Source organism: Callithrix jacchus, chromosome 7 (assembly GCF_049354715.1).
Source record: "Callithrix jacchus isolate 240 chromosome 7, calJac240_pri, whole genome shotgun sequence".
Lineage (NCBI taxonomy): Eukaryota > Metazoa > Chordata > Mammalia > Primates > Cebidae > Callithrix > Callithrix jacchus.
In genome coordinates this window covers 54,198,237-54,212,559 of record NC_133508.1, presented here as the reverse complement: position 1 = coordinate 54,212,559, position 14,323 = coordinate 54,198,237, and the positions used below count along the sequence as shown (strand labels likewise).

Here is a 14,323-nt window from a genome sequence, read left to right as displayed (position 1 = left end):
TCGCTTGAACCTGGGAGGCAGAGGTTTGCAGTGAGCTGAGATCATGTCACTGTACTCCAGCCTGGGTAACAAAGAGAGATTCTATCTCAAAAAAAAAAACCCTAAATAATCAAAATAAATATAACAGCATTAGTATTGCCAGTTAAAAGAGAGTTTTGATTAAATAAACAAAATCTGGTAATATGCTGTTTACAAGAAACACACCTAAAATGTAAAGATCCAGACAAGTTGAAAAAAAATTTTTTTTTTTTTTTGAGACAGTCTTGCCAGACAGTCTTGCCCTGTCGCCCAGGCTGGAGTGCAATGGCGCAATCTCGGCTCACTGCAACCTCTGCCTCCCAGGTTCAGATGGTTCTCCTGCCCCAGCCTCCCGAGTGGCTGGGATTACAGGTGCCCGCCACCATGCTCAGTTAATCTTTGTACTTTTAGTAGGCAGGGTTTCACCATGTTGGCCAGGCTGGTCTTGAACTCCTGACCTCATGATCCACCCACCTCAGCTTCCCAAAGTGCTGGGATTACAGGTGTGAGCCACTATGCTCAGCCAAAAATTGTTTAAAAAGGAAAAAAGATCCATTAAGCAGATGCTAACCCAAAGAGAGCTGGGGTGGATATATTAATATCAAAAGAATAAATTGTTAGACAAAAACACATTGTTGTCAATAGAGAAGATTACAACCTAATGATAGAAGGTTTAACTTACCTAGAAGATATTCTAGACTTGTATGCATCTTTTAACAGCCTCAACATATATAAAGCAAGGCTGGGCATGGTGGCTCATGCCTGTAATACCAACACTTTGGGAGGTTGAGGTGGGTGGATCACCTGAGCCCAGGACCAGCCTGGGCAATATGGTAAAACCCCATCTCTACAAAAACTACAAAAGAATTAGCCAGGCATTGTGGCATGCACCTGTAGTCCCAGTTACTCAGGAGGCAGAGGTGGGAAGAACACTTGAGGCTGGGTGGCAGAGGTTGCACCACTGTACCCCAGCCTGGATGACAGAGTGAGACTGTGTCTCAAAAAAAAAAAAAAAAAAAAAGTGTACAAGGAAAACATTGATAGGGAAAATAAGTTGACAAAACCACCATCAGAGTTGAAGATTTCAACTCTCCTTTCTCAATTAACAGTAGATTAAGCAGATAAAAATTTAGTAATGATACAGATTTTGCTAACATAATTAACAATCTTGATTTAGTGGATATAATATAGATTTGTGTATCCCACAATTAGCAAATAGACCTTTTCCCAAGCAAAGCACACATGGGTCATGGGTCATTTTAAAAAGTGACTATGTAATTGGCCATAAAGCAAGTTTCAACAAACAGTAAATGATAGGTAATATATGGGTAGCATATTAATTGATCATACTGTAACTAAGTTAGAAGTCACTAGCATAAAGTACGTTTTTGAAAACCCAATACATTTGGAAATTTAAAACCAGACATCTCAATAACTCACAAGTCAAAGGACAATTAATAATGGAAATTAAGTAATAATACTTAGAACTGAGCAATAGCAAATACTATTTTTAAAACTTTTGGGGAAATGTAAAAGTGATAATTTATGCCTTAAATGTTTACATTTTTTAAAAAAAGAAAGTAAAAGCTGAAAATTAATAGAAAAAGATAACGTAACCTCCCAAAATGAAGAAAGTAAAGTTGGAAGAAATCTATGAAATAATAAAACAAATCAATAAAGCCAAAAGTTGGTTCTTAGACCAATAAAACTGACAAATCTCTGGCAACATTGATCAAGAGAAAAAAATATTAGGAAAGCAAAAGAAACATTACCAAAGATAAAGCAGATTTTTTTCTGCAGGTAGTTGATAAAAGGTAAACAGAACACCCACAGAGAGCATCCTGAAAACCTTCCCCTTAAAATCAGAAACATGGGGCTGGGTGGGGTGGCTCATGCTTGTAATCCCAGCACTATGGGAGGCAGAAGCAGATGGATTATCTGAGGTTGGGAGTTCGAAACCAGTCTGGCCAACATGACGAAACCCTGTCTCTACTAAAAATAAAAAAATTAACTGGGCATGGTGGTGCACGTCTGTGATCTCAGCTACTGGGCTACTGAGAATCACTTGAACCTGGGAGGCAAAAGTTGCAGTGAGCCAAGATTATGCCATTATACCCAAGCCTGGGCGACAGAGTGAGACTGTTTCCAAAAAAAAAAAAAAATCAGGAACGTGGTAAGGATACCCACCCTCACATCTTTTCAACATTGTGTGAGTGATTCTAACCACTGCAGCAAAAGAAAAAAGACATAAAGTAGAAGATATAAAGAGTAAGAAGAAAAACACCTGCCAATATTGACAGACAATACAGTCGTCTGCAAACCCCAAATGAGTAAATTAGAATGTTTTTAAAATTAAAAATAAATAAAAAGACAAAAGTTTAATAAAGTAGAGAGGAAAAAATAAATTACATTTCTATACACCAGCAATAAATAGTTAGGAAACAAATATTTTTCTTTTTTTTCTAGCAAACCATTTCTTCAAGAAGAAAACAATTTTTAAAAAACAGATATAATTTACAAAAGGAAAAAAAATTCTGTGAAGTACCTAAGATAAATCTAGCAAAAGATGTGTAAGATTTTCATGGAGAAAATATTCAAACCTTATTGAAAGCCATTAGAGAAGATCCAAATAAATAGAAATACTATGTATATGGTTAGGAGGGCTTATTACCATGAAGGTATGAATTCTCTCAAATGGATTTATACGTTCAATGGAATTTTAAGGTTTCTCATGGAACTTGACAAGTTGATTTTTAAAACTACATGAGAAATCCATGAACTAAGATAGTCAAAGCACTTGTAAAGAAAAGTAGTAAAAGGTGAGGCACTTTCTCTACCAGGTATAAGACTTCCTATAAAGTCATGGAACTTAAGACAAAGTTTTAATGGCTCAGGCCAAAACAAAGGAAGGATAAAACTTAAAGGAGACATGACTTGATCTATGACAGCAATAGGCTTGCAGATGCTGGAGGTAGTAGAGACTATATCATAAGTGCTGCTGGAGCAGTTGTTCATTCATATACAGAATACTAAATTGGACCAATAATTAAATTGATCCCAACCTCACACCATACACAAAAATCAGCTGGAGGCAGATAAAGACTTAAATGTGAAAGGCAGAACTTTGAATCTCTAAAAGAAGATACAGGAAAACATATGCATGCTTTCTCTGAAACAAGACACAAAATCAGTAAACATGAAGGAAAAGATTTAAAAGTTCAACTAGACGTAAATAAATTGGCCAGGTACAGTGGCTCATACCTGTGATCCCAATGCTTTGGGAGGCCAAGGTGGAAAGATCACTTGAGCTAGGAGTTCAAAACCAGCTGGGACAACATAGTGAGACCCTGTCTCTATTTTTTTTAAAGTTAAAAATAATTTAAAAATTAAAAAAGAAACTACATTCTGTTCATTGAAAGATAATATACAGTGAAGAGACAAGCACAGTCTAAGGAGACTATGTTCATACATAAAACTGACAAAGGCTCAGCATGCAGACTGTTTAAAGAACTTAGGCAAATCGACGTGAACACATGAAGAGGCACTTGACCTGACTAACAAGTAAGAGAATGAAACGGTCAAGACCATAAAGAAATAGGGTTTTACACCCACTCAATTGGTGAAAAATAATGCTATAGATGATACGATTCAACAGAAACGCTAACACACTGCTCACAGGAGTGTGAAGTTAACCATTTTGTGAAAAAACCCAAATTGGTGTTATCTTGTAAAATCAAATATTAGCCAACCCCAAACCCAGCAATTCAACTCCTAGGCAGACACTCTGGAGAATCTGTTTCATGTGTTCACTAGGAGACATGTTCAAGAAGGTTCAGAACAGCCCTTTCAGTAATGTGAACAATGAAACGCGGTCTAAAACCCCACAAAATAATAGCTAATAAACTGTAGTGGATTCACAGTGTGTGGGAGACTCCTAGAGAGGCAGAACTCCTTCCATATAAGGTCACAGGAACACTTAGGACTACATGTGGGTTTGGGTTTTTTGTTTGTTTGTTTGTTTGTTTGTTTGTTTGTTTGTTTTGAGGTGAGGTCTCACTCTGTTGCCCAGGCTGGAGTGCAGTGGAGCACACTGCAACCTCTGCCTTCTGGGCTTAAGCTATCCTCCCACCTCAGCCTCCACCTCCCAAGTAGCTGAAACTACAGGTGTGCACCACCACACCCAGCTAATTTTTGTATTTGTGTAGAGATGGGGTTTTGCTGTGTCATGGAGGCTAGTCTTAAACCCCTGGACTCAAGTGACCTGCCACCTTGGCCTTCCAAAGTTGCTGGGATTACAGGCATGAGTCATCGTACCTGGCCTAGGATTATGTTTCCTATTTTTATGTGTATTGAGGTTCTTTTGCCTCTATACGAAAAGCTATATGTATTCATTATAAAGAATTCAGAAAATACAGGAAAGTATATGGCAGGCAGACTTCTAAGATGCTCACCAATAATTCCCATCTCTGCTATTCATGCCCTTGTGCAATTTCCTCCCCTTGAGTATGGGCTGGACCTATTGACTTCCTTCTAACCAATGGAAAATGGTAAAAGTGCTGGAATATAACTTCTGTCATAAGGTTACAACAGAATTTTCTGTGTGTGTGTCTCTCTCTTCCTGTCTCTTGTCTTCTTGGCTTGCTCACCTTGATGAAGCTCATAGCTCCATTTTGTGAGCTATGGAGAGGCCATCATGACAGGGGACTGAGGTCCAGCTAACAGTCAGAAAGGAACTGAGGTTCCAACACCCCACAAGGCTCTGAATCTTACCAACGGCCATATGAGTGGGCTTGGAAGTGGCACCTTCCCTGGTTGAGCCTTAGCATGACTGCAGCTCTAGCGATACCTTGATTATGAGAAACCTTGGAGCAGAGAACCCAGCTAAGCCATACTGGACTGCTGATCTATAGAAATTATGATATAATAAATGTTATCATTTCGAGCCACTAAGTTTTGGGACAATTTGTTACACAGCATAGATAACTAATACAATATACCAGAAGAAAGAAAGAGTGGGGAGAAGAAGGGGAGAAAGAGAGGAAAAGAGAAAGAAGAAGGACAGAAAGAAGGAAGGGAGGGAGGGAGGAAGAAGACATAAATTGCCTAGCGGAAAATGAATCTTACCACTAAGAGACTGTGAAAGGAAAATAAATCTTGCGACCCCAAACTCACTAAGCCAAAGGGAAGAGTGAAGCTGGGAAATGGGTCCCTCAAACCTGCCTCTTATGCTTCCTAGATAACTGTAAAGATAAAAAGCTACATACCTCCCTCACAATTGGCCCACGATCTTTACCCTAAAACGGTTCTGCTGAATTTCTCCCCAGCAATTTTCTTTTTTTTGAGATGGAGTCTTGCTTTGTTGCCCAGGCTGGAGTGCAGTGGCATGTTCTCAGCTCACTACAAACTCCACCTCCCAGGTTCATGCAATTCTCCTGTCTTAGCCTCCTGAGTAGCTGGGACTACAGGTACATGCCACCACACATGATTAATATTTTGTATTTTTAGTAGTGATAGGGTTTCACCATATTAGTCAGGCTGGTCTCGAACCTGACCTCAGGTGATCCACCTGCCTTGGCTTCCCAAAGTGCTAGAATTGCAGGCGTGAGTCACCATGCCTGGCTGATAGCTTATTTTTACAGGCACAGGACAAAGGACAGAACTCAAAGTCATCCCTCTGCTCCCCTGAGACAAATGCCTATCTAATTGCTTCTTCTCCATATGTTTCTGTTATCTTATGGAAAAATGCAGCTTCACTGCGCTAGATGAATGCACAAGCGACGATTCCTCTACCTTGCCGCACATGAAAATTGTGTATTCAGTGAAAGGTTGGTCGAAGACTCAAAAGGATGCAACTGTTTGTCTCTTATCCACCCACACATTTGAAAAATGTTTTCCTCTTCTTGCAGTTATCAGCCCTTTCCCCTTTAAATACCGAAGGCCTCAAAATCATCTTTGGAGAAAGACATAAACCTGCCTCCCATACGCATGTCCTTAACTTTGGCAAATAAATCTTCTAAAATGATTGAAACTCGCCTTGGTCATTTTCACTGATTTACAAGACAATCACTAAGTTCCTGATGTTTATCCTTCAGGAGATGGCATTTTGACATAACTTTTGAAGAACCAAAGGGGTCTGAAGTAGACAGAAGGGGAGATTTCACTCCGTCTCCTGCCCACTCTGACTTGGGTCCTCATTCCACCCTCACGAAGTCAATTTCACATTCTTAAATGACAGCAATTACTTACAGGCAATTCACTCAGCTCCAGACACTGTTCACATTCTTTCCACACATTAATTCAGTTCTCACCAGCAGCCTGTAAGGCGGGTACTGTTCATTTTACAGATAAGGAAACTGAGGCACGGAGAGGTGAAGTCACTTCCCCAAATTCAGAGTTAGGCATATTGCATTTCTGCTTCGTAAAGAGAGTGGAGGTGGGCCCTGGCCTGGCCCCCACCTCCTCCATATTTCCTCCCTCCCCCGTGCTGCTCTCTCTGCTGTGGTCAGACGGAATGGCCCACAGTTCCCCGCACCTGCTCCCCATTTTCCCATCTCCCAGGCTTTGCTTATCACCTGGTGCTCATCTGGAGGGCTCTCCCCTCCGACATTCCTCTTGCAGAATCCAATCCAGCCTGAGGCCCATCTCAATGGGGCCTCTGCCATTGAATCCTCCCTTTATTATTTTACTCAACCAAAAGGGATTTGTTTCTCAAAACGAGATCACTCCTCTGTGGTAGGCAGAACAGTGTCTCCCAGAGATTATCACACCCTAATGCCCCAAACGTGTGAATACGTTATCTAACACACAAAAGGAGACTTGCAAATGTGATTAAGTTAACGATCCTGAGATGGGGAGATTATCCTAGATTCACCAGATGGGCCCAATGTAACCACAAGTGTCAGAGGCAGTTGAACCAGAGCAACTCCATCTTGAAGAGGGGCTGCGTAAAATAAGGCTGAGATCTGCTGGGCTGCATTCCCAGGAGGTTAGGCATTCTAAGTCACAGATGAGACAGGAGGTCGGCACTAGGTACAGGTCATAAAGACCTTGCTGATAAAACAGGTGGCAGTAAAGAAGCCAGCCAAAACCCACCAGAACCAAGATGATGACGACAGTGACCTCTGGTTGTCCTCACTGCTCATTATAAACTAGTCATAACACATTCGCATGCTAAAAGACACTCCCACCAGCTTCATGACAGTTTACAGACGCCATGGCAATGCCTGGAAGTTATCCTATATGGTCTATAAAGGGGAGGAATCCTCAGTTCTGGGAATTTCCCACACTTTCTCCCCCAAAAACTTATGAATAATCCACCCTTGTTTAGCACATAATCAAGAAATAACCATAAAAATGGGCAATCAGCAGGCCCTAATGGGAAAGTGGGGATGGCAGCCTCCTCATCAGGAGGAGGAAAAGGCAGGCAGCCGGGCTGGTTTTGTTTTCCTGGGCCATCTGGGTAGAGGAAGCCCATGGACAGGGGCAGAGAGCAGAGGGGTCACGGCAGAGCTGTGGGTCAGGGAGGCACCCAAGTCCAAGTGACAGGTGTAGCCCTGGGGGGATGTGAGGTGACCTCGGGTGGGACTGAGGGTTGGGGGAGAAGCCCTTGAATGGGAACCCAGTGTAGGATCCCAGAATTTTCTCCAAAAATGGAAAGGAAGAATTCTTCTTTCCCACAGTTACAAGGGAAGGTGTGAGAAAAGGGTGTGGGCCATAGCAGGTACTAATTTTCAGAAAGTTTTCTCTTACTTGCTCCTCCCCTCCTCCCTTTCCTGTTGAATTCACACTGCAGTCTTTGACCAAAGGAGCCAGTGAGTAGGGGAGGGAGAGGGGGGTGGGGGAGAGGGAGAGGGGGTTGGCGGGGAGGGAGAGGAGGGTGGGGGGAAGTCCTTTCTGAAGGGCCATGGAAGCAAAACCCATGTCCCAGTGGCCTGGAATGTAGGGGCCCCTGCCCTGTAAGGGATGGCAATGGCTGATGTCAGGACGGTGGAATGGTTTTGAGTATTATCTCTTTCTATCCCCCTCTCAATTTCTCTCTTTCCCTTTTATCCTCCACCCTCTCTTGTTGCAAAAAGATTTTGTGATAACTGAGTGACAAGTATGTCCCAGGCACTATAGGGGATGTAAAGAGGAATGATACCCTTCCTGCTCTCAACTTTCTTTTAGTCACTCAACAAACACTTAAGTAGCACCTACTGTGTGACAGGCATAGTTTCCCTTAAAACCCACATTCATTCATTCATTCATTCATTCATCTAATCAATCAACACACACTCACTCACTACCCCCTACTGTATACCAGACCTTGTGCTAACGACAAATGTGGATGGGACAAGGTGGAAAATCTGGGGTTCCCTTGTGGACTCCCCCCAGTCCTCCTTGACAAGGACGTCATTCTACATCTGCTAAACTCAAGCGGTGGCTGTCCCTGCCTGTCCTCTCAGCTCAGGTGGTGGCTTCCCCCTGCTGCTCCCAGCCTGGTTCCCATGCTGACGGGGGCAGGGAGCAGGATGGCTGGGTTGACATTACCCCAGGTGGCACTGACCTGGGCCTCGGGGAGACTGCCAGGGCCAGCGTGGATGGAGCATACGAACTCCCAATGCACCACGCAGCACAGCGGGTCAGTCTGCCTGAACTGCCTATACTACACAGTGCGTCAGCCAGCCAGGGCACAGCACGTGCTTGTGGTTTTGCACTCAGGCACCGAGTGGTTTGGGATCAGATACTCTCCTGCAGACAAGCTGGGCGGTTCAGCTGCCCACCGAAACCTCTCCCAGGCCAGTCCAAGAGCAGCGGGCAGCCTCGAAGGGAGCAAGAGAGGCAATGACCTTGGGCTGCTTCTGCCAGGCTCCGTGACCTTGGCCTAGCTACTGACCCTTCCTGGGTCTCAGCTTCCTTTTCCTTAAAATGGAATCATGTTGACATGTTTTGTACGTGGTTGCAAGGTTTGGAGGGGCCGACGTGGTAACCGCTCAGTATGGGACGGCCACTACTAATAATGACGGGAACAGCAGACAGCTCAGCACAGGGGGCTGTTCCTGGCCAGGAGATGCCCAGGTGGCACCGGTGCCTTTCTGCTCAGGTGCGTCCTTTTATGATACACCTACCTGGCTGAACCGAAACTTAACCAAGGCTCTTGTTTCTCTGCCAGAGCTCGGAGGCTCATTCTCTTGGCCCTGCATGCTGTTGTTTTCCTTCATTCTCTCAAAGCCTCAGATAAGCCAGGCCTCCTAGCTGCCTGGGCACTGTGGTCAGAGGGCGGGGACAGGAGACGAACGCACCATGTGTCTGGTCCACCAGGAAAAATGAATAAAGGGCTCAAAGGACAATGGAGGCCAAGGGCCGCACAGCAGGTGGACGAGGGGCTGGGTCTGCCTCAGCCCACTCTGTCCCGTGTGGCTTCTTCAAGTGGGGAGGCAGAAGAGCAAAAATGGGTGGGTCTGGCACCTTTATAACCTCTCTCTCTCTGCTAGATGGGAAAACTGAGGCTCAGAAAGGTAAGGGCCAGCTGGGAACTAGGCCACTGGGATTGGACTCGTGCTTCCTCTGGCTGTGTTCCAGATGTTCTCAGCTCCTAAACAAGGAGCTGTCATAAACATCTGGGGGTTCACACCAGGCATGTGCATGCCCTCATGCATGTGACCCATGTGTGTTTATCATAAGGTAATACCCACCCAGAGCTGATTCTTCTTGTAACTTCCAGTACCCTCCGTGCCGCCAGCACTGGGAGCTTCAGCCCTAGCCAGCGACATCGCTCCTTCAACTCCACCATCCCCCATCCCCTGAGCGCCCACCCCCGCTAGGGCGGCACTCAGTGTCTGCCACTCTCACACACAGAGGCTCATGTGGTCCTTGCTGCCGTCAAAGGAAAATAAATCTCGGGACCCCAAACTCACTAAGCCAAAGGGAAAAGTCAGGCTGGGAACCAGGTCATGCAAACCTGGCTCCCATTTTCTTTCTTTTTTTTTTTGGGTGGGGGGCAGGGGGTCAGGGTCTCCCTCTGTTGCCCAGGATGGAGTGCAGTGGCACGATCTAGGCTCATCAAAGCCTCCGCCTCCTGGGTTCAAGTAAAAGGAGACCCCGGGAGGAAGAAGACAGACCATGGATGGCAGCTTCGGAATGCCCACTGCCCATTCTAGGCCTTTACCAAATCCTTTGGAAGCTGAATGAGCTCTGCCCACCAGGGAGCAGTGCCCAGGGGGTCCACCCTACAGCATTTGGAGGCAGTGTGTGCTGGGAAGCACAGTGGCTTAGGCTCAGACAGTCCTGGCTTTGCCACCTTTAACATTTGTTTTTAAGACAGAGTCTCACCCTGTGTGCGCGCTGGAGTACAATGGTGCGATCTTGCCTCACTGTAACCTCTTCCTTTCAGGTTCAAGCGGCTCTTGTGCCTCAGCCTCCCAAGTAGCTGGGATCACAGGCGTGCGCCACCACTCCCATCTAATTTTTTTGTATTTTTAGTAGAGACAGGGTTTCCCCATGTTGTACAGGCTGGTCTCAAACTTCTGCCCTCTAGTGATCTGCCCATCTTGGCCTCTCAAAGTGCTGGGATTACAGGTGTGAGCCACTGCACCCAGGCTTGCCACCTTTAATTTATGTGACACTCAAGAAGGTGTTTTTGCCTCTTGGTTTTTTTTCTTGTTCTTTTTTAGACAGAGTATTGCTCTGTCACCCAGGCTGGAGTGTAGTAGCCTGATCTTGGCTCACTGCAACCTCCACCTCCCGGGTTCAAGTGATTCTCCTGCCTCAGCCACCTGAGTAGCTGGGATTACAGGCTTACATCACCACGCCCAACTAATTCATTTTTGTATTTTTAGTACAGATGGGGTTTCACCATGTTAGCCAGTCTGGTCTCAAACTCCTGACCTCAGGTGATCCACCTGCCTCAGCCTCCCAAAGTGCTGGGATTATAGGCATGAGTCACTGCATCCAGCCTGTTTTTGCCTCAGTTTACTCATTTCTAAATGGGCATGGTAATCGTGTTGAACTTTCAGTGAGGATTAGAAATCAGGGACACAAAGGGCCTGGCGCATAATAGCTGAGGGCATGGTGCCTCCCTGGTCCTTGCCACAGGCATCACAGAAAACCTTTGATAGTTGTTTTTGTTTGAGACAGGGTCTTGCTCTGTCACTCGGGCTGTAGTGCAAAGGTATGATCACAGCTCACTGCAGCCTCAACCTCGATCTTCTGGGCTCAAGCTAGCCTCAGCCTCCCAAGTAGCTGGGACTACAGTTGTGCACCTCCATACCCAGCTAGTTGTATTTTTGTGGAGATGAGAGGGTCTCACTTTGTTGCCAAAGCTGGTCTCGAACTTCTGGCTTCAAGAGATCCTCTGGCCTTGTGCTGGGATTACAGGTATGAGCCACCACACCTGGCCCCCTTGACAGGTTTTAATATTCATCTCAGGTCAGCTGAATTTTTCTTCAATATAGTCAATGTATTTTGCAAGAAAAGTACTTTTCAGACTCAGAATGAAAGTCGCACGCAGAGTTTTTAGGCACAGCTCTGGAATAGACACACACACTTCTGCAATCTACTCTGCCTCAGTGACCGAGGGGTCTTTCTAACCCCTGGGATCTCTGACTTTGGGGACAGAGAGAATGGCTTGAGCAAAGGTGTGGAGGTATGCATATGTGAGGTGGAGGTGAGGGGAGCGTGGCCCTCCCACCTAAATGGTTCGGGGAAGAGGGTGATGGCTGCTCAGGAGATGGGAGGGAGGCACTGTCTGGGACTATGTTAAGAACAGATAAGTGACAGGAAGGGCTGGAACCAGGACCCATGGGAAGAGAGGAGGGTCCCGGGGTCAGGCTGCCTGGGTTGAGTCCTGGCTCCCCTACTTACTAGTTGTGTGGCTTGAGGTGGGTTACTTAACTTCTGCAGCCTCAGTTTCACCTTCTGTAAAATGGGAATAACATTACCTACCTCACAAGACTTTTTATTTTTTTTTTGAGACGGAGTTTCGCTGTTGTTACCCAGGCTGGAGTGCAATGGCGGATCTCGGCTCACGGCAACCTCCGCCTCCTGGGTTCAGGTAATTCTCCTGCCTCAGCCTCCTGAGTAGCTGGGATTACAGGCATGCGCCACCATGCCCGGCTAATTTTTTGTATTTTTAGTAGAGATGGGGTTTCACCATGTTGACCAGGATGGTCTCAATCTCTTGACCTCGTGATCCACCTGCCTCGGCCTCCCAAAGTGCTGGGATTACAGGCTTGAGCCACCGCGCCCGGCCCCAAGACTATTAAATGAGTTGTACATAGGAAGTATGAAGGAAATATTAGCTGTTGTGATGTGAGATGTTCAGGGGATAGAATGACAGGGCTCACTCTCTGGCTGAAGGAGGAGAAAAGAAGGATTTCAGTCGGGCATGGTGGCTCACGCCTGTCATCCCAGCACTTTGGGAGGCCAAGGCAGGCGGATCACTTGAGGTCGGGAGTTCAAGACCAGCCTGTCCAACATGGAGAAACCCCGTCTCTACTAAAAATACAAAATTAGTCAGGCGTGGTGGCACATGCCTATAATCCCAGCTACTTGGGAGGCTGAGGCAGGAGAATTGCTTGAACCTGGGAGGTGGAGGTTGTGGTGAGCCGAGATCGTGCCATTGCATTCTAGCCTGGGCAATAAGAGCTAAACTCCGTCTCAAAAAAAAAAGAAGGATTCTGAGGCACCTGTGAAATGGGCAGTGCCTTCCTCTCTGCCCAACCCTGACTAGCTCTCCACCCACCTCTCCAGGGCTGGAGGAAGCACTTGTGACCTTGAGCATTACTCCCCCACACTGGGTAGAGGGCCAGCCAGAGCATGCTGGGAGAGGCCCTAGACTAGCTCCAGCCTCTGTCATTTCCTCCACACCCATTCTCAGAGGAGTTGGGGGTGCCTCAAATGATGTTGGATAATTTTCTTTTTCCTTTTTCCCCCAACCTCTTCATCTCCTGCCTCCCCCAGGTGGCCCTGGTGGAGGCACCCGACATTTACTACTGTTCTCTGGCTGCTGGGGCTCAGTCAGCAAGTGATACTTGCAAGGAACTGTCCCTGACACTCCTATGGGCAGCATTCTAGGGCCATCCATGCTCCGTCTGGGATGGGGAAACCGGGGGCAACCACTCCTGTTCCTGACACAGCAATGAGAGCAATGGCCCTGCCCACTCCCTGACAGCATTCCTCTACCCTCTTGTTTAACCCAGACCCTGCCACAGGGCATGGGACACAGGATTTGTTAAATGAGTGAATAGAAACTACTAGGGATGGGCCCAATGGTGTGCTAAGTATTCAACCAACATTTGCACATTTTTTCACATTGAATTCCTATAACCACCCCTATCGTGAGTATTATTCTCATTTCACAGATGAGGAAACTGAGGCTCAGTTGCCCAGGGCCCCCCTGCTAGCCAGCAGCAGGGCCAGGCTTCCTACCTCAGTCTCTGCCATGCCAGAGCCCCATTTCACCACCCCCACCCACGCTATTACGCACCCACTGAGGGAGGCTTGGCTAAGAGGTGTGGGGTAACAAGCTGTGCTGTGAACCAGGAGGCCCAGGGCCTAGCCTGACTTCCAGGGACACTTGCTATGTGACCTTAAGCAAGTCACAGACCCTCTCTAAGCTTCTGTTGCCTCAAAGACAGTAAGGCGGAGGGCCTGATTTGCCCCATAATAATTTATCTGTGGTGTGGTCCTGGGGAATTTGCACTTGTACATGGCAAAGAACCCACTGCCATGAGTCTGGTACTTCCCAGGGCTGCTGGGGTCTTATCTCTCCAGCTGCTCCTCTGGCAGTGGCTGCAGAGGCTGGAGCCTGAGCCAAACACATGCTCCTGTGTCAGCAGAACTGGCTCATCCAGCATCTCCTGACCTGCCCCCCAAACCCCAGAAGGTCCCCCTCTCACCTGCAGACATCAAGCTGATTCACAGTGCCCAGCACACACACGGCATGGGTGGGCTCCTCTGGGGACACACGGATCAATGTCCCCTGGGCCATCGTCTGGCTAGCTTGTCCCTCTGGCTGTAGGAAGCCCCTGGTCTGATTCTTTTATACCGCCCATCGGAGGCTATGAGTCAGCACCTGCGGTCGGTGGCCCAGAGGCTCAACCCCTCCCCACTCAGCTCAGGGATGTGGGCTCTCAAAATCACCTCTGCCCTGGGGCTGCCCCTTGGACCTCCAGATATGCTGGTACAGTGGCAGGCTGGCTTTGTCAGTTTCCTGGGAAGGACGGATGGCTGAGAAAGGCTGGGGTGGTGAGTGGGGCTGAGGGGCTGGGTCCCAGTCCTCGAGCCCATAGCCCCATCCCTGCCTGGAGACCCTGAACACAGATCT

The 14,323-nt window shown here is 46.8% G+C and overlaps 1 protein-coding gene across 1 annotated transcript in view; it reads right to left on the bottom strand.

The window, feature by feature from the left end:
• Positions 1-13,992, bottom strand: part of PADI4 (peptidyl arginine deiminase 4) — a 51,673-nt gene extending 37,681 nt beyond the window's left edge. The window contains exon 1 of the mRNA XM_078330508.1: positions 13,896-13,992. Coding sequence (XP_078186634.1) covers positions 13,896-13,987 — 92 coding nt within the window. The 5' untranslated portion in view covers positions 13,988-13,992. The remainder of the gene's footprint in view (positions 1-13,895) is intronic.
• Between the last annotated feature and the right edge of the window lie 331 nt (positions 13,993-14,323).